At 38.4% G+C, this 25,014-nt stretch overlaps 1 protein-coding gene across 2 annotated transcripts in view; it reads right to left on the bottom strand.

Annotated features, from left to right (window-relative positions):
* Positions 1 to 9,707: 9,707 nt before the first annotated feature.
* fstl4 (follistatin-like 4) overlaps positions 9,708 to 25,014 on the bottom strand; it is a 310,914-nt gene continuing 295,607 nt past the window's right edge. For both annotated transcript variants that reach the window (XM_063894297.1, XM_063894296.1), the window contains 5 exons: positions 24,711 to 24,829; positions 23,503 to 23,652; positions 19,457 to 19,564; positions 13,640 to 13,749; positions 9,708 to 13,334 (listed from right to left, as the gene is read on the bottom strand). In XM_063894297.1, the coding sequence (XP_063750367.1) occupies positions 12,632 to 13,334; positions 13,640 to 13,749; positions 19,457 to 19,564; positions 23,503 to 23,652; positions 24,711 to 24,829 (1,190 nt within the window). In that variant the 3' untranslated portion in view covers positions 9,708 to 12,631. The remainder of the gene's footprint in view (positions 13,335 to 13,639; positions 13,750 to 19,456; positions 19,565 to 23,502; positions 23,653 to 24,710; positions 24,830 to 25,014) is intronic.

The following is a 25,014-nucleotide window of genomic DNA, read 5'->3' as shown; positions in this document are numbered from 1 at the left end:
CGTGCAAACATGAGATACCTTCCCATCTTCTGTTACAAATAATACACTCAGCAGCTACTATGCACAGGAAGAATGCACTTTGTAAACCTGTCAAAGTTCCTGTTGTCGAAAAAACTGTGTACCATCCACAGGTTGCAAACCTTGTTGAAACCAAGAAAATGTCAGATGTGTGGCTCAGTTTGGTACAAGTTGATAATATGATTCTCTCTGAGAAATGTTCAAATCTTTAAATATTTGTCAAAAGCATAAGCGTGCCAGTGAGGGCTTTGCTGGGATATTAGTTGTTTACCATAACAAAAGCAGAAAGCTTGACATGTAATTATCATTAATAACGTCTGTTCCTGAACCGTGTGTTCAACAGTTTGAAGAATGTTGGATTCACGTCTCTGAATAAACACAAATACTCTGAAAAATATATTCCTTGTGATATTGATGCTTTAAAAACAAATATCCATCGGTCACAACTATGTATTAAATATCAAGGTGAACCAATCTGATCAGCCGCTGAGAATGTAAAGACTCACAGAACGGTTTGGCCAATTCTAAAAGTCATTTATTCCATTTTTTTTGTGTGAAAAAGAAATGTGAGGAGATTCACTTTGAAGATTACACATGCTTATGCTGAGTTGTCTGAACAGAAGCACATGGACGAGATGATTTTGTCATGGAGATGCGCTGCAGATTTTCTTGGCTGCAGCTATCAACCAACGAGTCAAATTCTTCTTCGGAGATGGAACAAGATTTTTCTTTTTGGCAGCTTTAAGTGTTTTTGTTGGAGAGCTTATAACAAATTCAGGGGTGCTTAAGTGCCACTTTATCCTCAATATTTGAGACGCTGTTCCAGCTGCCATGGAGAGTCCCTGTCTGGAGACGACATCATCATCAATTATCTACAGGTTTTTTTCGGTATAACTCATTGCTAAAACTACACTGTTGTGCATATGATAACAAAGCCTTTGAATCTTTGAATGTTGAATGTGTATCAAGCAGCAATATCTTGTATTATCACAGATGTCCAATAGAGAGCTGTCTTTAGAAAAAAACTAAAAAGCCTGAAGAAAGGTTATAAATGATATACTTGTGGACCCCTTGGGTTCTTTTTAAAGATATAACAAAGTCCTGATTTTTAGAGATCGACCCCATATCAAAAATATTTCTGTGGCTTTAATCAGGACCATGTCTTTGTATAATGTGCGCTTCTGTTTTTTCTTTAACTTTTTCTATGACGCTGACAGAAGGGACAGCTGGGAGATATCCGTGCTGTCAGCACATCAGTAAAAACATTACTTTCATTAGGCTCCATTATATCACCACTGACATCCTTGTTAAAATGTAATTCACTAATTCCTTTCGATACTCATTTCCACCCTGCTGTCCCAGCAGGATTAACGTGCTATATATTGGGATGTGGATAAAAAACAAGCTCAAAGTTGATTAAAGAGAGAGATAGAAAAAGAGAGGGACAGTTCTTTAAGTGATTTCACATCCATGACAGACTTATTAAGCTGAGATGTCGAAACAGGAGGCGCTGAAACTCAAATCTGTATGTTTTTTGTTGCATTTACAGACATGGTAAGTAATAAGTAGCAAAGGTAATCATACCTTGAATGTAACTAATCAGAATTTTTCTAATTAGATCATTTTAAATTGATTTTAATTCAAATTGTATTTATTGTGTGGGCATATACAGGCAAGGCTAAGATTAGGTTGTCAGAAGTGTTTAACTCCCCCCCTGGTCGCCAACAGTTGTGTCATGCTAGCTATGTTATGCCCTAGGTGGGCGGGCTGTGTTCAGTTAAACATGTATGCCAGTCACTGGGGGCTATCACTAATATGAGTTTTTCTGCTACAAACTAAAAGTTGTTAAGTGTCACTGAAAAACCACCATAACATAGCATATTCAAATATAGGATTTTCTGCTCCATAAACAAATGTCTAGTCGATGTTCACATCCCAGTGGAACTCAGAGTACACATATCATCAATGTCACTAAAATTCATCAACAGGGCACCATAAAAATCTGCATAATATTCCTCTATACATTTGCAGAGCTCCTCCACTTTTACATTAAGATATACAGCACCTTTAGTTTTTTTGTCATTTGACATTTTACCATGTGTTTATGCATGGATAAAATATGTTGTGTTAGGAACCAGTGCCTTTATTTAAGGGACAGTATTTAAATGGGGAGACAGAGGTGAAACTCGCGCCCGGATTCAAACTTCGTTCCTCCACATGGTGCCTATAGCCCAGTTCTACCAACTGAGTTATACTGCTTCCCATGTGTGCCATTTTTCCAACCAAAGCAAACTCCTGATTCATGATACTGATGCAAATCCCTAATGTTCTTGTTGAGATATGTCAGTCTGGACTTCATGATGGACCAATAAAAAGAAGAATTCCGACAAAACTGTAGGAAGGGAAAATTCCTCAAATTATTGCTTCGACAGATAGGAAGAATTACTGGAGAACATTTGTTTTGTTTGAACCAATGCTGTTTTAAAATGCAGCAATCGAAAACCTGTGCATATATAACAGAATAATAATTTCTCTAATTTAAAGTTACAGTAACAAAGGTTTTGTTTTTTCTATATATTTTCGACATACTGTCCTATGTCGTTTTATATAATATTTAAGACATACTAGGTCGCTTTTTAAAATATTCAACACATACTATGTTGTTTTTTTTAAATATGATAAGATAAGATTTACTTTATTAATCCCAGACTGGGACATTTTTGAAAATATTTGAGACATGTTATATTATGTTGTTTTCTTTTATATTTTCATACTGTCTACTGTACTATGTGCTTTTTCAGGTAGCTCTGTGTTTATGTGATAAACCTTAGGTGTCTGCTTTCTACTGCCGACGGAGCACACAGTACACTGCTCTATATAAAGGAGTCTCTTTCTGGATGGCTGCCTATTGAAGTGGGATAAGCCAGAAACCTCAGTAGTTCCAAATGAGTTTGGGCTATAGCCACAGCACAGCACTTTTCTTTCTGCAGGAGTGTGGTTACTGCTTTTTATGAGTTTTATCAAAAACTAAAATATAATAAGATATATAAGATATTGTTTTGTCAAAAAAAACAAAAACAATAATATATCCAGTAAAATAAAATGGTGCATTTAAAACTTTTAATCCTATAAACATTGCTTGAAGAGTGCAGGTCTTGCAATGATGGAAACGTACCAACTTGAACAGACAGAACTTTTGCTTGTTGAATACTACAGTGGGGCAAAAAAGTATGTAGTCAGCCACCAATTGTGCAAGTTCTCCCATTTAAAAAGATGAGAGAGGCCTGTAATTGTTATCATAGGTACACTTCAACTATGAGAGACAAATGAGAAAAAGAAATCCAGGAAATCACATTGTAGGATTTTTAATGAATTAATTGGTAAATTCCTCGGTACAATAAGTATTTGGTCACCTACAAACAAGCAAGATTTCTGGCTCTAACAGACCTGTAACTTCTTCTTTAAGAGGCTCCTCTGTCCTCCACTCGTTACCTGTATTAATGGCACCTTTTTGAACTCGTTATCAGTATAAAAGACACCTGTCCACAACCTCAAACAGTCATACTCCAAACTCCACTATGGCCAAGACCAAAGAGCTGTCAAAGGAGACCAGAGACAACATTGTAGACCTGCACCAGGCTGGGAAAACTGAATCTGCAATAGGTAAGCAGCTTGGTGTGAAGAAATCAACTGTGGGAGCAATTATTAGAAAATGGAAGACATACAAGACCACTGCTAATCTCCCTCGATCTGGGGCTCCACGCAAGATCTCACCCCGTGGGGTCAAAATGATCACAAGAACGGTGAGCAAAAATCCCAGAACCACACGGGGGGACCTAGTGAATGACCTGCAGAGAGCTGGGACCAAAGTAACAGAGGCTACCATCAGTAACACACTACGCCGCCAGGGACTTAAATCCTGCACTTCCAGACGTGTCCCCCTGCCTAAGCCAGTACATGTCCAGGCCCGTCTGAAGTTTGCTAGAGGGCATTTGGATGATCCAGAAGAGGATTGGGAGAATGTCATATGGTCAGATGAAACCAAAATAGAACTTTTTGGTAAAACTCAACTCGTCGTGTTTGGAGGAGAAAGAATGCAGAGTTGCATCCAAAGAACACCATACCTACTGTGAAGCATGGGGGTGGAAACATCATGCTTTGGGGCTGTTTTTCTGCAAAGGGACCAGGACGACTGATCCGTGTAAAGGAAAGAATGAATGGGGCCATGTATCGTGAGATTTTGAGTGAAAACCTCCTTCCATCATCAAGGGCACTGAAGGTGAAGCGTGGCTGGGTCTTTCAGCATGACAATGATCCCAAACACACCGCCAGGGCAACGAAGGAGTGGCTTCGTAAGAAGCATTTCAAGGTCCTGGAGTGGCCTAGCCAGTCTCCAGATCTCAACCCCATAGAAAATCTTTGGAGGGAGTTGAAAGTCCGTGTTGCACAGCGACAGCCCCAAAACATCACTGCTTTAGAGGAGATCTGCATGGAGGAATGGGCCAAAATACCAGCAACAGTGTGTGAAAACCTTGTGAAGACTTACAGAAAACGTTTGACCTCTGTCATTGCCAACAAAGGGTATATAACAAAGTATTGAGATGAACTTTTGTTATTGACCAAATACTTATTTTCCACAATCATTTGAAATAAATTCTTTAAAAATCCTACAGTGTGATTTTCTGGATTTTTTTTCTCATTCTGTCTCTCATAGTTGAGGTATACCTATGATAAAAATTACAGGCCTCTCTCATCTTTTTAAATGGGAGAACTTGCACAATTGGTGGCTGACTAAATACTTTTTTGCCCCACTGTATACACTTTTTCAGTCAGCAATGTACCTAGTATTTTTATATCTCTACTGTACATATCTTTACCCATTATGTAACAGAAAGCCCCATAATGTTCATAATAATGCCTCATAAAATTCTTATTGTAACTCAATAAATGATTACGACATTTTTCATACTGCCTCATGCATGTATTATAATGTGGATCTACGGCATCCATAAAAATGTACAGTAAATAGGTTATAAAGACTTGTTTACTCTATATTAAAATCATGTCACTTGCTGTTACCACAATGGAAAACATTTGTGGTATGTGTAAGGCTTTGAGGGGATAATGGATGCAATTTAGTATGCAATCATTATAAATGGGTCTTGACAGGAACATGTTCTAAAAAGTAAATGCAATGTTTCATCATGGCCCCACATCAGCGCAGTGCAGAAATATGCGGTTTAATCTTATGGGCCATTGTGAAACAGAATCAAGGTGCTGAATCTGACAAACAGCGGCTCTGCCTCTGCTGCTAAAAGGAGGAAAAAGGCTTGCTGTTTTCCTGCAAGTTAACAGCTATTACTTATCGTTATTCCTGAAGACAGACTTAAAGATAAACATAACACTGCCTTCCTCCGCTCTATAAAAATGTGTGTTATCGTGTAGGGAAGAGGGATTGCAGTCTCAGTGGTTGCACAGGTGCACATTTTATCTATATTCCCCTCGAGGGCCCGGCGTTAGGAGGGGTGCTCCTCCCTGCTGCTGCTGCAGCTCCATGATTTCTAACTGAACTCAAGTGTTTATACCTTTTCATGGAGACGAACACAATGGCACAAGACAACATATCAATTATCCCCACCCAACTCTGGAGTATCAGACTCAGGAGAACAGAAAAATACTGAAAGAGAAGTTTGTGTGTTTGGTTGGTGTCCAGCTGAGAGATGAACTTCCAACTTCCAAGATCCAGCACCTTCAAGAAAAATAGAATAGAATATTTGACTGTGTGAAGAAAAAAAAGTCCTGAGTCAATTCTCATCTCTAAAGAGAGATCTATTTGTTTTCCTAAAGAAAATTAGCCACGACTCACATGGACAAATCCACAACCGGTTGTAGGTGTCTTAAACGACGGTACATACCCAGCGCTATGTGTGCTTATTAGGAAAAACTGTCTTGTACAGAATAATGTTTGTGGACTATACAGTACTGTGATGGGCTCCAGTCGGGAGAGCACCACAGATATTGACAGTGTTTTTCCGAGTCTTTAAAACTCTTCCTGTAAAAAATAAGTTAAAACATGGGAAACAGCAGGTTTGACGCTTTTGACACTGTTTCTACAAATACGTGCAAAAATAGAACTTGTCGGATCAGTGTAGAGTTTATTTCCTCCTTCTTATGCAGAAAGTGTGATACATTCAAAGGTTAGTTTCACTTAAAGGATTTACATTTTTTAGTCACAAGACCTCAGCTTGATTTTTCTTATTTTATATATCTATCCATCTTTTTTTATTACTTTCTCCCACACCCATGAATCATGTCTGTAGAAAACATAAGACACTCTGATTTCTGTCACTCACTTCATCATAACAGTCATCACTTGGAACACTAATAATTGTCATTATTACATACATCTCTGCTGTAATCATAGTGATTTGGCCTCACTGTGGCTGTAAGCAAGCACCAACTGCACTGTATAGACTTCCCTGTGGCATTTCATATTCATGACCGTTGTTATTTTTTACTTCATCTTTAATGGCTGACACATTCTTGTCAAATTACGGTCAGAAAACGTTCGATTTTCTTTAACTTCCTCCCTCAGCGCCTCCCCTGTGATGAAGACGTAACTGCTGTACATCTTATTGATGATCCGTTCACATTTCACATCAGCCACCAACAGAAATAGGCTCCATTATTCTGATGTGTTTTCATGCTACAATGAAATATATATTCATCACAGACTCCTGAAAGAATCAGTCAAATTTCAGATTTTGATCTTGACTGTAAAGGATAAATAGTATCTCATATGTGAAATGACAGAAGGACTAACTAAATGTGACTTAACTGTGGCTGTTTTGTGCTTTTGTGCAACCAGCTTTAAGTGAACTGACTTTCACTTTTTTTACTGTCTTGATTGTTGACTGATTTTAACTAATAGATAATACAGAACAGGTTTTTGACTTTTCTACTGTATATGCATAGCTGTTTGCTAATTTGTAGAATGGTTTATGATATATTCATGTAAGACTTTGGATGGATTTCATTGTACCCTGAGACCTTTTTGGCATCTGCACTAATCATTGTGTCTCTACCCAGAAATGTTGTATCTATGAACATTATCAGATGTCTCTTCATATCATCACTGTTGTTAGTTTATTTTTTAAACGGTATAAATGATGCATTGATGAAAGATTCCTACATTTCTGATGCTCTGATTCTCACTGTGAGAAGCATCCCTAATGATGAAACATTACTCTTGTTTTTTTCTATGAATGTTTCCAATGTGTATCATACTACAGCAAAAGTGCACAGAAACCAACTGCGAGTCAGCTCCTCATGTTTTACTTGTTACTCTACCAAGTATTTTTTTTCTTTTTTCTGGATGCTGTGAATGATACATGACAGGGAGTTCTGCCGCTGTGTTCTCAGTCAGCCTGTAGTATCACACTTGATGCTGAGTACACCGCCTCCTGCAACTCAATTTTTTCTTGGGTCGGCTCACTGCTTTCATCCTGACTGAAGTATCTGCACAAGTGTTGGATGGATTACCATGAAATGCGGTACAGATATGGATGAGGCTCAGAGGACCCTGGTTTTTCCCTGAGCAACGTGTTTAGTTATACAGTGGAACAACATCAGTGATAGATTTGGCCTCAAATCAGCATGTTTGAATTGCTTGTTGATGTTAGCATTAGGCTAAAAGCACCATTGGGTTTAAGTAAATAATTCCACATGGTTGTAATACTTGTATTGTCTTTCTCTTTGGGCATGTTTTCCTTTAGTACAGAGGGATTACAATAAGGACTTTGCCTTAAAAATAGTAAATAAGAGTTTTTTTTTCAAATTATATTTTATTTTGTCCTACGCAAGAAGGTTAGATATTCGTCTCCTTACAGTCTTAGTGTTGTAATGTCTTCGTGTCTGTGAGGTTTTCACACATTGCAAAAATATGTCTTAAAGTCCTTTTATTTTTCTTTAAAAGTATCTTTATAGGCTGCATATGGTCTTGTTGAATAAAAACACTTTTTTCCCATCACAGCAAGCGGCTAATGATCAGCATCGCCAATGCATGTCTGTGTGGTTTGATTCTCAGCTAATACCAAAATAAATTCCACTCCGGGTAAAAAAAAAATCGTACTATTTTTTGAACTAAAGCCTAAGCTGATTAGTTGCTCGACTGTTATTCAGAGATTAAGCCTGCTTTCACCAAAACGGTTTACTTGCCTAAATATCACTAAAATATAATCTTTTATTTGCCAAACAAGTGACAGGCGTGCCCAGCTCCGGCTGCTATCATATTTAATGTTGGACTAATTCAATTATCTCCTAATCCACCAAATATAATCCTCAGAGTTTGTATTTATTTTCTGATATTTCATGACAGTTGTGGTAAACAAAACTTACAAAAGAATAGTTAAAATGGTAGAAGAGTAAATACGTGGCTCTTAAAAGAGGTCATAGTATAGTATGTCGAAAAATGATATAAAAAGAATCATAGTGTAGTATGTTGATAATTATCTTTAAGAAGTCCAGTTTGTTTTAAAATAAAGCAGTTGAGAGAGCATCTCCTTCACATTGTTGGCAGTTCCTGTTGGTATCAGACTGAAAATATTTTTATTTGCAGCCCTTCAGAAGGGGATATGACGGATGTGTGATTATGTTGGGGTTTGTCCAGATATGTCGGTAAGCCGCCGATGAAAGCCAGTGTCTTCCTGTCTCCACTCTGTTGTGATTCACAGGAAATTGAAGCAGGCGTGAACAGGAAGGTAATTATCTGTGTGATCGGATTGTCCTACCTCACCGATATTTGGCTCCAGGAAGTCTTTTCTTCTGCCTTTCACCTCATTCTTTCTCTCTGAGGCTGAGGGGGTATTGACAGCGTCTCTCAGTAGAGCAAGTAATGGAGGAATGGCCATGGATTGTCTGAGTGCGTTAAGATAATAGATAACATTACCATTACATTAACTTTCACCGGAGTGAAGGCCGGCTCGATGCACGCCTATCAGTGGACCACGACTTTTAATGATGTGGGCAGGGGATGGAGAACGGATGTCACATCACATCTGGGGACTTGTACCAAGTGTCCTGTCATTTTCAAAATGCTAATTTTGTCTCTGGTGTTTATGTTAATGTTTTTGGTCCTTGGATCTTACAGTTAAGACATCTCACAAAGTAACATATGTGGTAATGATTCGAATAATTCAGTTTTCCCGTTCTTGCATTTCCCCCCCCCTTGTTTCTCATCAGTAAGGTCTCCAAGGACGATAACCTGAAGCTCAAGTAGATTTTTGGTTTTGTCTCGGTTTCTCAATTTTAATAATATTTTAGTTTTGTTTACTACCTTATGAATCAATACAAAATAGCAGTTAATGCTTACAATTTGGCATCTTAAAATAGTAAATGTTTGTATGTCTGCGTGAAATAGGTTAATTGATGATCAGAATTGTTATCATTCGTTTTCTCTCAATAGTTGTAGGACCATGTTTCAAGTTCCTCAAATGTATGGATTTGTTGCATTTCGTTAATATTTTAAGAAATGTTATTGGATTCAAAACAATTTTTTATTTAAATACTTTACTATTAATCATGAATATAATTTGAAATTGCAAACAATGGACAAACTAAAGAAGTTCCAATTAAGACATAAAAAAAGACAGCAACTGACTGATTTTTACAATATATTTAATTCGATTTTTCTTACAAAACAATTCCCTCATAAACCAGAACACACAAAATGCATAAAGAAAACTGTACAGTCAGTTTCGTCATGTCTGAACGTGTTCTAAACATGAACAATGTTATCTACAACAGTGGTTCCTATCAATGTCTATCACACCAAGCGGGTCAGCTCTGCAGCCCCTCACAGGAGGGTTGGAGGAGAGGGACGCAAATATTCATGTCACACTGAAAGTAGATCCAAACAAACAACACGAGCTAGCCAATTATTTAGTATTATCAGCGAGTGTGGTGCAGTCTCTTTGTTCTGGCTCTCCGTGGATCTAGTAGCAGAGTCAAACTGCTGAATCGACCTTAAGAGATAAGCTGACGGACGTGTCAAAGAGAGGGAGGAAAGGTGAATTTTTCACAAGTAAACTGTGAGTGAGTGTGAGAGATCATTGAGAGATGATCATGTTGAAGGTCTGTTTTCATTACATGCATGTCTCAGAGCCGCCCAATACTGTAGATGCTCAGTTAAAGCCACCAGGGGAGTAACTTTGGATAGGAATGTGACTTTACGAAGCATCAGAGCCTTTTTTTTAAACAGTAAGATTTTTTATTGTTGATATAGTAAGAAAACTGGGCTACCAATTTGACAAATGTCCATTAATAAACGTAAATGTATGTCAAGATAGTATATTTCTCTCCTCAGTGCAACAGTGGTCTATCATTGAGTCATCACCAGGCTTTCTTGCCAGAAAGTAACTTCATGGCAGATTAGCAGCAAATATCTAAATTACAAACAAGAACGACTAATCGGCTTCACTCCTGCATGTTCTTTTTTTATTCTACCCTACACATTGCATCGCTTCGAGTTACAGGCACAACTACGTATTAGGAAATGATAGTTAGTATTTTATGTGGGCTTTTGTTCGTTTCTGGGGGGAAAAGCTGGATTTATGATGATACACTTTTCCTTTGTTCTGTGGAGTTTAATGTCACTTTGATGTACCAAAATAGGGTCAACAACTGCAAAATCCTAAAAGCTGTGAGTATTTTTACATAGATCACAGAGCTTGCTGAGATGATCAAGACAATATCTATCTTTCCAAACAGGGACTAAGCATTAATGCTGCTTTTACTATAGTCCTTTATTTGAAGTTGTTTTCCAATCAAACAGAGAGTGTACATTGTATTGTATATGTATTTTTAAATAATAAATAAATAATACTTTTTTGTCTATAGCTGGTCTGTGCTGGTTAGGGAAGTTCAATTCAAAAATAAATTTAAATTGGCAGAGCATATATAAAAATAGCAAATAAAAGTTTTCTAAGTGTGTATGTTTTATGAATAAGAATGAATAAAATGTGTATTGAGAGAAAATACACATTTTGCGTGTAAAACAGCATATTCAAAAGTAGCTCCTCATTTATTTTATAACCTAAAATGAGAAATCATCTCTGCCAGATGGTAAAGGATATTAACACTGAATTAAACTGTAGTTCAAGCCCAACATCTATGATACATAAAGTGTGAATGCTGGATAAATATGTACCTGATGAATACTGTCAAGAAGCAGAGATGTTTGAGAGACACAACACTTCCTTTAACTTCTGATAACACTATTACATCTGTAGAGCTGCAGTGACATGGTCTTGCTGCTAATGGATCATCATTACGATTATTAGTGCAAAAGCTAATTACACAACCACAGAGAGAACACTCCTGCTATTTTAAAGGACAAAGAGTTGCTGGTGTTTAATTGGTTCCTGCCTCGAGACAGATAATACCAGGATTGTTCAAAAGTAGGAATACAATTTGACGTTTAAAACAGCACGATAGTGTCAGTGAAACAGGCCGTTATTCCTGTGCAAATGTGGTTGCTATTAACAGTTTTTGTTGCAGACTAGACAGAAAGAAATACAAATGTTTTCTATGTGGTGCAAAGTAAAGTGGAATAACTACCACATGACAAGTGTAGTACCTGCCTTGAGATTGATCTTGATGCACAGCTCTTAGGGGAGGAAGTATAAATGCTCACAGCCCGTTCAATAGCGAGTTGATGGCACTTTGGCGCGGCCTCAGCATGCAGGGTCAGAGTAAAGAGGAGTCATTACCCTGAGGAAATCTGCTAAGTGGCATTTTCAGGCTCTGCAGATCAGAATTGTGCTGCAGGTACAGAATAAATGTGAGAGACAGCAGGGGAGAGATTATACCATTGCAAGAGACCGCAAGATGCACTGTTCATTTCTGGTTAAGCGAAAACTTCCAATGACAACGGTTAATGGACCAATCGGGCTCTTTGGATAGACAATGTAAATAGAGGGTATTACACATGTGCATAAAGCCAACCTCTGCCGGCATGAGAAGAATGAGAGCTTTCAGAGGGAGGATACAGTACAATACCATGACAAAGGCCAATAAACAGATGGGTTGGTAGCTTTTAAAAGGACTCAGAACACACATACACTAAAGGCAGACAGGACAGACGGACAGTTTGTGGTGATTATATGCATCACTGGTGAAAACGACAAACATTGTTGAGATAAACAAAATCGGAAAGCTTTTTACTCTAAAAAAAGTGAGCATTGTGCATAGTTCATAGATCGTTTATAAACCCTCTTCAGGTACCTATTTGCTGTGATAACATGGAAGGAAGTGCAATAATGTACAATTCTGTATAGTTAAGTGCACATAGATCACTGTTGCACTGAACGGCATTGACACTTTCTCCCAATACAAATATCACAACAGGGTTTCTTAATGTTTTCAATTATTCTATTTTTTAAATGTAATTTTGTTACAATAAACCCAGGCATGTATCCTTCTTGCTCAGTCCCAGGGTTGAGTCCACAACTGGTCTTGACATAAATCTTTATAATGGGTAATTTGGCCTGATCTTTCCTTTTTTCATTTACGTTTGTCCCTAATCGCCATCTTTCTTTTTTTTCTCCCTTTTTACTCATACCTCGCCGACCCAGACGACTGTGTTTCCTCTCTTGATGTCTGACACTTCGCAGTGAGGCGTTCTCTGTTTGCCATTCAGGACAAAGAGGGACTCGGCTGACGGCGTCACCAGGTACTGTCCAAACAAACCGCTGGAGACCACTACTCTGTTGGGGCCTCCCCAGGGCCAGGCTTGGTGTGCCAGGGGCTCCTTGAGGCTCCGCAGAACCTCGGTGCGGCCCGAGGACAGATCGGCAAACAGCAGGTCCGTCCCTGAGCCCGAGGTGGCGACTACCACGTGCTGGTTGGACTCCGTGAAGGAAGGCTGGAAAGCCAGATCAGACACAGCTATTGGCTCTTCCACTTCCTGGTTCAGTCCCAGCTCTCCCTGGAACGACACTGTCTGTACTATCAGCTTGGAGCTCTGTGGGTCGGGCGTCACGATGTAGCGGCCATCGGGCGACACAAACGGCTGCCCTGTGATGTTCAGGTTTGGACCAATCACTGCGTCCGTCACGCTGTCGATGAGCAGCTGGGGCGGGGCTTGCAGGTGGCTCTTGCTCTGGCACTGGACGAAATAGAAGCCGCTCAGGTGTGTGTAAGCCATGCTGACCGGTATGCAGCTGTAGTTCTTCAGGCTGATGGTCTTGACGCGATGGAAGGTCTCAAGGTCAATCTTGTGTACCGCAGGTTCGTTTTTGAGGAAGACGAAGGCAAACCTAAGACGACAGAGTTCAGAAGAAAGGTTAATAGTCTTTTTAGATTTTTTGTGGGCAGTGATTATCAAACATGGAGATTCTCATTAGGATTCTCATTTGCTCTTTTTTCCTTCACCTTAAAAGGACAGCCGTGATGAGAGAGCAATGAGGTCGCCTGTGTTTTAAGGTTGGAGGTGGATGAAGCAGTTATATGTGTGTGTGTGTGTGTGTGTGTGTGTGTGTGTGTGTGTGTGTGTGTGTGTGTGTGTGTGTGTGTGTGTGTGTGTGTGTGTGTGTGTGTGTGTGTGGGGGGTTTGCTGCTTTACCTCACATGTGTGATGATGAGGTTGGTTGGAGGAATAAAAAAGTCGTTGACCCTCTGGAAAGTCGTGCGGATGGCATGATGCACCTCTCCCACACTGGCTTGAGGAATGACCTATAGACAGTGCACAGAGCAGTATAAGCATTAACTATCTTTAAGAAGGATTATTACCATGATATGGACAGTGACATATCCCTTGTTAATGTCTTTTGGGAGCGGAGACTGTAAACAAAAGATCAAATGTTATTCATTGATCGACTTTGCGGATGAACATGAGAATAGTCGACTTCAAATTTGGCCTTTTTGAAAAAAACGGCACTGCAATCTCAGAGATGCAAAAACATGAATTTAAAAACCAGAAAACACAAAAGTAAAATACATTATTTACTGAATGACAATAGTAATGCTGCTTGAGATATCTTGTGGCTGTGTAGAGAATAAAAGCCATTTTACTACAACCACAATGCTACTGTCCATTCCTATGAATCTAACTACAGCAAGACTGAATTTGTTTAAGCAATATAAATTATTGATGATATCAATCTAACCTAATAACACAATAAACTACAGCTTTTTGTAAAACGTTACAAAGACAAGTACAGAGTCTGTAGAATATGCAGATGGAGATTGTGCCCTGAATGCAGTAAGTCTTACTAATGGGACAAAGATTGGTTGGGTCTTATAGGGCTTAATAATAATTAGGATAGTCTGAGTTTTGAACAAATATGTTTATTATCTGACAACTGTCAACTGCTCAATTTATTTTAATTTTGTTTTAATATCTGTTGGTAAATTACAAGATAATAATACTTGAAAACATACTTTAATCACCTGGTTAAACAGCATCAAACATTTATGGATACATACTTTCTATGCATCTGCACTAAGCTAGACTGATCAGAGACTGACATTTATCCAAGCTGAATCAGTGTTGGGGAATATGCCAATATGTAATACATTGCAGTGCATAAATGTCAAATAAATGTTAATTACATGGTAATTTAGAAACAGTATCTCTATTACATTGTTTATCCACCACAGATCTCTGACAAGTGTATGATTCACCTGTTGACAATGGGGAACACCACCAATTATAGGGATCCTTATCAAAAACATTTCACGTCTCAAATTATGGGATTTGCCTCAAAACTCCAGTATTGTTTAGGCTACACTTAAATGCCCTGCTCATTTAAAACGTGCGATAGTTAAACCCGTGACCTCTAAGCTTCATCAGAATAAAGCCTCATATTTCAGGAATTAACAGCCCGAGCTTGTCCAGATGACATGCCCATAAATCCTTTAACAGATAGACATCTACAGTGCATGACTCCGGCTGATGAAAAGCGGCTACACCTCTGTTATCTGATAAAGCATCTTACACAAAGATGGTTGTCTTTGACGCACCCCCCACAATAAAAGCCCCATTTCTCATGTCACACACCTGGTACTGAATCAGCATGTTTGTAAAGTGCAAGGTGGGGAGAGCGCACACTTTTGATGGGCTGCCGATGCACCGCCTTGTCCATGACACACGCTTCATCATGCATGCCTGCTGATCAGGTCACAGCCAAGGACAAGTGGAGCTGTTTATGCGACCTACACATGTGACACTGTGCATTTATTAAAAGCAACCAGTCGACTTCTGCCCCTGCTTGCAGAATAAAACCAGCTCTTTTAGTTCAGATTTGTACAGATTTGATATTCTCTGAGAAACTCTGCTCATTGAAGTGGCTCTAGGTTTAGACACCTAGGCAATTGTTGCTGGAGCGCATATAGAATATTTTATTAAAAGAAAGAACTAAGCTTAAAATCTGTTTTGATGCCCACACCTACGCCGCTCTAGCTGAACCCCTACCTGATGCCCAGTGGGGGGAAAATCCACACACATCCTCCCTCAGAAGTAAGAAATGCAGGAAATAAAAATAGCAATTTAAGTTGCAGAGATGTCACCTCTGCTGCAATACTCCTCAAAAGCTTTTGTCTTTATCTTTCTTATCTATTCTTAACAAAAAAAAAAGATCTGCGGGTTCTTTTTCCACGTGAAACATGAAAAGAATCCTCATTAAAAAATAGTCATTAAAACAGTTGCAAGATACAATGACAACAGTTAATGAGGTTCAATGGAGTATCGCTCATGTATTATTAGGCAGCCGCTCAGGTCTCCAGGGCTGCAGGTGCTCTCGACTTAATGCCACTGGCTTCTCTTTGTCATCGCTCATGCTTGGATTTCATATCCACACACTCAGCAATGAGGCCAATTGAGTTTTACTCCGGCCCCGCCTCGCCGGCTGCACTAATACCTGTGGGGGATTTGGTTGTGACTGAGTAGCTTTTGCTTCACAACAACATTCCCTCAGCCTTATTTTATACCTACCCATCTAACTACAGAACATCCGTATAAGATGGCACTCCTCAAATGCTCCACTGTATTTGTATGATTCAAATTCAATAAATCTTATAACGTACTTTTATTTTTTACAGCACACTACATGTTAGGGGTTCTATTTTTGTATGCACTGTACTGTCAGATAACTCATCCTGTAGCTCCTGGGGAGCAATAAAGCACATTATGGATTCCTGGAAGCCTCAAAGGCATGCTGTTCAAGATCAATGCAGAATTTTAAAACTGAAATTAATACTTTGTGTGTTTTAATTCCTGAGGCGCATATCATTGATTTAGAAAAGCATGCATTTGAAAGAAAAGAGACCGATGTTTGCTGATATGAAGATCAGATTGTCATGTATTATACTCTAACAAAACACATTTTATTGGTTGCCGTCAAATGTCTGCAGATTCATATGCTTGTTAACTTATTCTTTCATCAGATATGTATTGATTTAAGTCTTGTTATTGGACAGCTACAGTATAAACATGCAAAGGTCACAGGCTAGAATCAAATCAGGGAGATGTCGCTGTTATATGGTGTCTGTTTAAATACCAAGCTACCAGATGCTTCTCATTTTAATTATACAATCATTGTTTTCAGGCTATTTTATTAATGTTGTTATTGTTGAGGATAAATAGATGTTTCCATCTTCTTTTGGGGTGGGGGGTTTGAAGAAAAACATTTTTAGATTTCTCAAAGTAAACAAAAAACACCTTTGGTATCAATCCACATATTGTATTGCCCCTTATGTAAAAAGAAAACAAAGCCTGTCCATGTTTGGTTGGTAAACAAACAAAGCAAAGTTTTTTCAACAAAAGAGTGACAGAAATAATAGATTTAAAACTGTTAAAAATTATTTTGCAAGCCTGAACTGAATACATGCCTGATGGCTTGTTGCAATAATTATTTAATTGCAAGACTAATTGAGAGTTAAATGGGATAAGGATTTAATTGCAAGACTAAATGAGAGATACATGGGGAGACAACAAATGGTTATCACCATGAGCCCGGAGAAGAGTGAACAAAGAGTTAATGTCTTCCTGGCATGAAGATGCAGAGTGGATTGACAGTCTGAAAGGCCACGATCCTCTGTGCCCGGCAGAGATTCCTTCATTTGTCTTCTCTAATGAATTGACAGTCACGCTCCCGCTGATGTTTACACAGAGATATTGAGTCATCCTAAAAAATGGCTGCTTAAAAAATACCACACATACTGAGCTGAATACATACCTCCAAAAACACACATCATGTGCAGACGCGCTCATAAACATGTATGGATCGAAGCAGTGCCTCTGTTAGAGACACGCTGCTGCTGATCGGGTCAATTACTTTCAGTCCAAATGATGATGACGTTATCAAACCATTTGTGGTGTGATCCTTGTGGCCTGCAATCCATTCTGCAGTTTCCCTGCAATTGCATTTTTGAGTGATTTAGCCGCTGCTGTATAATTATTCATTAATGCAGAACAACTGCAGGAAGTGGAGAAATTAATTAAAACAAATAAACAATAAATGTCTTTTCTGAAGTTCAGTAAATGCAATGCTGTACTCTGAGGTCGAAATTGTTTTGTCTGTGATTTACAAATACATAATTTCATATAGTGCTCTACTTCATTTATCACTATAACCTCTAAAAAAAGTTTAAAAAACAACTACAAAATAAAAACCCTGACCGCCAAACAGAAACAAACCCCTGCTATTACACCTACACTCTGAAGAGAAGGTGCAAAACTGAAAACACACACACTACTGTCTACTTGGACATGGAGATTGTCCTTTTTTATCAGAAAACTGTTACAACCCACACACAGGTGGCTGTCTTTATACAACTCCGTATTGCCAGACCATAGTGGCACCGTCAGATACAAATACACTGTAGTTTGCCATATATTGCCATATTTTCATTTTCGTAAGCTTCTAAGATTCCTTGTATATATATTATACTTTGGTATAAATACTTGTCTTTAGCATGTTCTTTTTTAATGCTAAATAGTTTCTTAAAAATAGTTATTTTTCTTACCTTTATATGTTTAACCTACTTTTACAACTTACTTTCATAGATTGTTTATATCTACATCACCAGACGGAAAATCAAATTCCTTGTATGTGTAAACGTACCTGGCAATAAACTTGATTCTGATTCTGATTTCCCATTACAATTTATTTTCAATTATCTGTAAAAATGTTTACAAAATGAAGTTTTATTTTTAGGACGACTCCAGTGCCATTAACAGCAACACACTCACTAATTAACTTTCGAAAATGTTCATGGTCCTCTTGTGTTTAAAACTAACAAGGCAAGAAAAAAAACAAATCACTTATGCAGTGCATTATGCAAGTGGTTTTCTGAATATAAAATGAGTCATTACACTCCAGAGATCCTCTGAAGAGTCATACATTTGAGAGTTTATCATCCCTGTGCAATCTTTTTAATGAATAGACACCACAAACAGTAAAGACTGAACACAGCACCTCACATTATTATGATAGGATCCGTCTCTCCAATGGGACAGAGTAGAATAATAAACATGTTTGTGTCTTTTACTCAAATTACAATGGGATCCCTTGGCTTTACTGCATCCTCCGCTGTTGCAAACACAAATGCACACACACAGACACACACACTGCTGTCCCTATGAAAACACCAACACAGGTATCCCCCGGGCACCGGCTATGTTCCCCTCCCCTTCCCTCTATGTCCTCAACCCTTTCCACAACCTCCTCCCTCCCCTCACCCAATCCCCCGAGGTGGATTAAATACAATCACACCTGTGATCATTTCTCATTTGTGACGCCTTGAACACCAGTGGTCCAAAGGGACGCCATGCACAAGCCAACAGCACCACAGCTGTGAATTACTGTTTTGCTGGCTTTGTAAATGCTCTAAAACATCCATTGATTATTTGTAGTCATATAAATACTTAGCACGTTAACAGGAAATGCAGGTACACAATAAAGCTCAATTAGTTACAAGGTGCATTTTCCTCACATGGTGAACTTCCTGCAGTTTAAATAAATGATATTCTACCAGGAAGAAAATCGCTCATCAGATATCACAAATACACACACAGCAAAAGTAATGATAAAAGGGCTTTTTTATTTCTTTTAAGCTAAACTCGGCTGGATTTAATGTTAATAACCACCAGACTGATTTAAAATGAGGCTTCAACATAGAGAAACACACTGTACTATAACAAACACATGCATTACATACTCTGTGTGATGTGATTCTAGTGTTGGATATGAACAATGATACAACATTTGGCAGACATGAGCGGTTGACAAAGTTCTCACCAACATCATTTCTATGAAACTGTACAATTAAGCACTCATTTCATTGGTCTGTCCTTATAGTCTTTAGCAGCGAGTGATACAAAAAATAAACTCCTGTTACTTTAGAAAGTTGGTTAAACATTACACACACACACACTTACCTGAAGTGTTGGGTGTGTTCTGTCCATATCCCCCCATGTTAGGACCCACACTTGGTCATGTGACTTGTCATAGAGCATCTTCACTGGAAAAGAATCTGTTGTTACTGCCTAAAAGAGATGGACAGAGAAGGAAAGGAAAATATTTAATTAATCTATTGAAGGTGAGCTGGAAAGAGCAAAAGCAATAACAATGCACCAACTCTTAGGCTAATCAATGATATATATTGGCTATGTCAGCCCATAAAAACTATTACATTGTTTAACAAAATGTCAAATTTAGAGGATCCTTTTTATTTATGATAAAAAAAAGAGAAAGAAAGCTAGATAACAGTTAATTACAGGTGCATTACTTAATAGAACATTTGCTTTTGAAGTCATTTTGGAGCTGACTTTGAAATCAGAAAATATTGTATAACAACCGGTATCTCAAAGATCTTTTTGTTAATACTGCTCAACACAGATCACAAATGGTGCCGCCATCACATTTCACAAAAGACTCATTTGAAAATATATCTGCGGTTTGCTACAATCCAATTGCCTGCTTATGAAAAGGTCATACAAAGTCCTTAAATAAAGTTAAAAGGTTTTTCTCGATGTTGCAGATGATAATACAGGGACTCTGATTCTGATATTAAAGTGGAGGAGAAAGCTTTGTTCAGCATGTGTGAGAAAAGAAAGAATACAAAATAGAGGAACAAATAAAATAGGTGGATAGGAAAAAGAGAGATGGGGGGGTGGAGTGTGTTCAACCTCAGGTCTGCTGCAATGTCAACAACGAGGAATAACACAATCCATTACCCTGCTTCTGGCTGGCGGACAGGGAGCTGCTGACGCCCTCACCAGTGGAGCGAGACCACCAGCTCTGTGTTCAGTAATGGGAGGTCTGGCCCTCCACTCTGCACCGGTCAGCCAAGTGTCAACTCAGCATGTGTGCATGCACACTATGTGGACTGCATGTCTGAATTTACTGGTAACACAACTTTTTTTCTGTTGCTGCTCCCAGGCTCTAGTATGGACTCCTGTTCCACCATTGACAATTTTAAATCACATTTTAAGTCCTACCTCTGCCTCTGCCTCCTATAGTCAACATAAAGGTTGAATAATGCATTTCTAAAAATAGTCTTCTGTAGGTTTAAAGGGTTTATAAGACAGAAAGGCATTTCATATCTAGAGAAATGGCCTTGCTTAGTGTGTCACTTCAATTTAATTTAATTTAAACATAAATACATACTATGATATCAAGATTTCAAGCCTAATTCTGATTCAGCATCTTGTTTTATGCTACTGATTTGAAAAAAGCTATATATTTATTGACAAAGGGTTTCAAATGTTTCAGATTCAATAAAATGCTAACACACCTGAAGTAAAAAACAGAAAGCTAAATATGTATTACTTTATTACCAAAACACAGTTAAAAAATACACATTAGTGTCACAGATACATGCATAGATTATCAATATTTTCCTTCAGGAAAAAGGAATATCTAAAACTGAGCTACAGGATGCTCACTGGATCTGAGAAAAGAAAAGCGTAACTAAAACCAAAACATAACTGCATGCCGCCTGCCACTGATTTACAAAAGAAACCATTGAAGCGAGTTTATGTTACTACATCACCAAAGGTCTTTGCTTTCTTAGGTTTAATTAGCTGAAATACTGTGTTTTCACGTGCAATGTAAGGATGCCAAGCACAGGTCTGAAACAACATAGTCAAGGTCAGATCCCTTTGTCAGAGAAAAGAGGACAATTTCCATGCATGCAACAGGATGAAAACACTTGAAAGGCTTCATTGGTGAAACTTTTCTACATGTTTACTACCTTCATCTATGGTTTGCTGAAAATCAGGAAAGGATGTAACACATTTCTAAAGGTGACATTTTATTAAAGGAAACTTTCTATCTAAAAACCAAATAACAAACAAATCATCAATAACAGCATCTGTGCTTCTCTAGGATCTATATTTCTGGTTTTCTCACCACAGAGATTAGGCCATCTTATTTATAACAGTCCAGGTTATGAGTAGAGACAATTAAGTTGGGTTTACTTTGAAATAATATTGGTTGCTTTAATGTCATACTTTAAAGAAAGTGTTGCCCTAAGTCTTTTATATATTTGGCAATCTAATGTTGGACATGTCCTCATACGCTTTGTAATTACTGCGTTTGGTTGTCTCTGTGAGGATAATAAATGCAGTGCCCTGACTTGAAGAAAAATGAAAAGCAATTGTTTTGTTAATGCATTCCTTCTGTCAGTGGATTAAGTGCTTTCATTGTACTCTGCCATCTTCTCTCTTATAACAAAGGCCATTGCTGAAAGGAAAGTTGGAAATGTGCTTTGGAAAAAAAGGGCTTTGAATTAACAAAGAAAGAGCAGAAACGAGAAAAGGGTGGATACATTAACCTCCTGCACCCATAGGTCAGAGAGGGTCTTCAAGAAAGAGAGAGAGGGTCGGCTGATCAAGGAAAAACAAACCTGTTTTACAGTGCAGAAAAGAGAAAGAGTGCCCTTGTGATTATATTTCGGACTATAAAGTAAATGTTGGATACTGTATACCTTTTTTTAGTATTTGGTTTAATTTTGGTGGATCAGTATTTTGTAAATCCTGTATTAGTTTTCAGATTAAATGACTCAAATGGTCATAGCAGCAGAAATCTGGTTTCGTTACAGTAGCACCATTTGAGAAGAAAAAATATAACAATTAAAATTAAATGAACTGTAAAATACAAGTATTTTGAAACATAGTACAAATGTGCAATAGAAGATAATATATAATAGAACAGAAATAATGAAAACCAGGTTACAGCTCAAAATGTAAAGTGTTACACAGTGATGATCTGAAGTAATATGAGTATTGCACAGTTAAATAATTACAAGTTATACAGCCTGAGTGACATTATGTATTAAGTTGAGTGGGAAATAACTTTAAACTGAAAACTGAAAACACGGTCACGTTGCAGGTTTAAAGACAGTTTTTCACTGCTACCTGCTCGTTTCGTCGTCTCTCTTATCCTGCTACTCAGACTTTCACTTATCTTCCTTCTGCTCTCCCGCCTCCTTCTCCTTGAGTTAGGCCTATTTCCTCTCATCCTGTACCTCACTATAAATGATGTTGACCCTGGGAAGAACCCCTGAGGGATTCAGTCTCTAAACAGCCGTTACAGGCAAGATGAATGGTGAGGCAGCCAGCACCCACCTGGGCACCATATTGTTTCGGGCGCTTGAGGTGCATTTGATTTATTTTCCCTTGCATGTGGTCTTCTTACATCTGTGGCACTTCAGGAGCAAGACAAGTTAAATCGAATGCACCTAACGTTGGTGATGCTGTTTGACAGGGAGACAAACACGCTAGCATGTAATGTTTATCGGCTAGATGTGTATTCTGTTAGTTTTTTTAAGAAACCAAGACCAGGGCTCAAATTGAACTTAGCTATGGATACTGAATTCAAGTTTTCAAAATAAAATATGTCCGTGTCAAATTTTAAATGGAAATGCAATAAACAAAAGAATGTCTTCGACCTGATGAGCTTTCTATTTTAGCAGGGCTTTTTTAACTTTGGATTTATTAACTCTGTTATGGTTATGGTGCCATGTTAAAGTGTTATGTTGTTGGCTAAAACATTAGGCATCTTCAACCGTTAATTAGCCATATACTGCAGAATGGAAATATGTCAACAATATGAATATGTATTGCAGTGTAGAAAACGGTCATTTTGTGTTTATTGCCATCCAAGCCTGTGTGATGCTTACTACAGTACTTGGACCGGTATCGCAGACGTAGTGTTTTTGCTTCACTTATGACACAAAATAAGCCCTAAGCTGGGTGTGAACATAATGCTTTTTTTGAAAAAGAGTTTGGCTGCAGTTGCAAGATTATAAACTCCTTTTAATCCAATAAATCGCAGAACAGTGCCAATAATGCTATCCCAAACTGTGGTATGATTCGACAGGAGGCGGAAAGGGGGAGTCATGGAGGGAACTAACAACACTTCCTTGCCTATCAGATACTTAATAACTGAGATGTTTCTGAGACTTTGGTGCTCCACCCACCTGCACCACCTTCTGCGCCTGAATATCGACCACCAGCAGTCGGCTCAGGAGGGGCTGGGTCACGTAGATGTACTTATCCCTGACGTTGACTGCTGAGGACCACACGCAGCGCTGAGGTGACACCCCCTCACCTTTAGGGCACATCTCCTCCTGGGATGAACAAACAGCGAACAGAGAGGATGATGGGAGGTTTGGGAATTGTTTCATTGTCATGAAAAGTAAATGCCTATTCCAAGAAATTGAAAAGCCAAAAATGGTTGATATAAAATAGAAAGAAATTTACAAATGATCAATTCATCTTCCAAAATGTTTAGCAATTACTAATCTGTTTGATGAATTTCTCCCATATAACCCAGTCCTACCAGAGATGTATACCGTATGCTTCATTCCAATAATAATATTATTATTATTGAAAACACTTTTGTTCATAATGAGTGTCTTCACTTTTAAGTTTGGAATTTTCCAAATTCAAAAACCATAACTGACTGATGTAAGATAATGCATTTACAGGTTCTGCAGCATGCTGTGTTGCTGTGTTGCTGACATGTATCCACACACTCCTCTACACACACACACACACCATATATACTGATATGTAATCACAAATACACACAAACACATACAACCACAGACACACATGCAAGAGTTTTCACCTTTTCTCCACCTCACCAAAGTGGAGAAAGGGCTGTTTGCAGCAGGAACTGACTAACACATGGCTTATTGAGTTTGTATTGATCTCTAATACAATTACAGGGTCCTGTAAAACCTGATCCCTCAGAGGAACAAGCGACTTTACCATCTAAAGCCCATTGCTCTGAGAGAGGGATGTTCTCCAGTGGATTAGAAACCTCAGGGTCTGTAGTATAGACTCCATACAGTCTATGGTGCAAGCTGTCAACTAATGGACACGAGTAATCCCATTACATTAGTTAGGTGAGGAGCCCCGCTTTGACAACAGGAAGGAGATGAAGGAAGGATAAATAGCCTTTATTTTGGTAGCAACTTCTTTTTACACTGACACCCCCCTAAATAACGACAGAAAATAGATACGTAGATAGATAGATCGATAGATTACATTGATTAAGTAATATAAGGATGGATATTGAAGCTTTGGTATTTTAGTATCTGAATTTCAAATTACTAGTGTACATCAATCTTATGGAATCTATTACACAATTACATCTTCACAGCAAAAGAATGGCACTTACATAGGTAGCAACAATCCTCTCTGTCCGCTTCATGTGTTTGCGTATCTCACATTCACTGGGCTGAAGAACAGTGATACCCTCATCAGAAAACACATAGAACATATTTCCCACGCTCAACCCTGAAAGAGAACACAGGAAGACAGACACACGTTGAAACACGCTTGAAGCAAAACAACAACAACTACTCATTTAAAAACAACAGAATATCCGGCTCCCATCTTCTCTGACATTTGTGATGGGCATTTCAATTTCCCTGCTCGAGGACTCCTGTTAGCATGTTATCGCGTTAGCAGGAATGTGCAGT

The sequence above is a fragment of the Eleginops maclovinus genome, chromosome 11, assembly GCF_036324505.1.
Source record: "Eleginops maclovinus isolate JMC-PN-2008 ecotype Puerto Natales chromosome 11, JC_Emac_rtc_rv5, whole genome shotgun sequence".
NCBI lineage: Eukaryota > Metazoa > Chordata > Actinopteri > Perciformes > Eleginopidae > Eleginops > Eleginops maclovinus.
The sequence above is the reverse complement of the archived record's forward strand: the minus strand, read 5'-3'. Positions and strand labels throughout refer to the sequence as shown.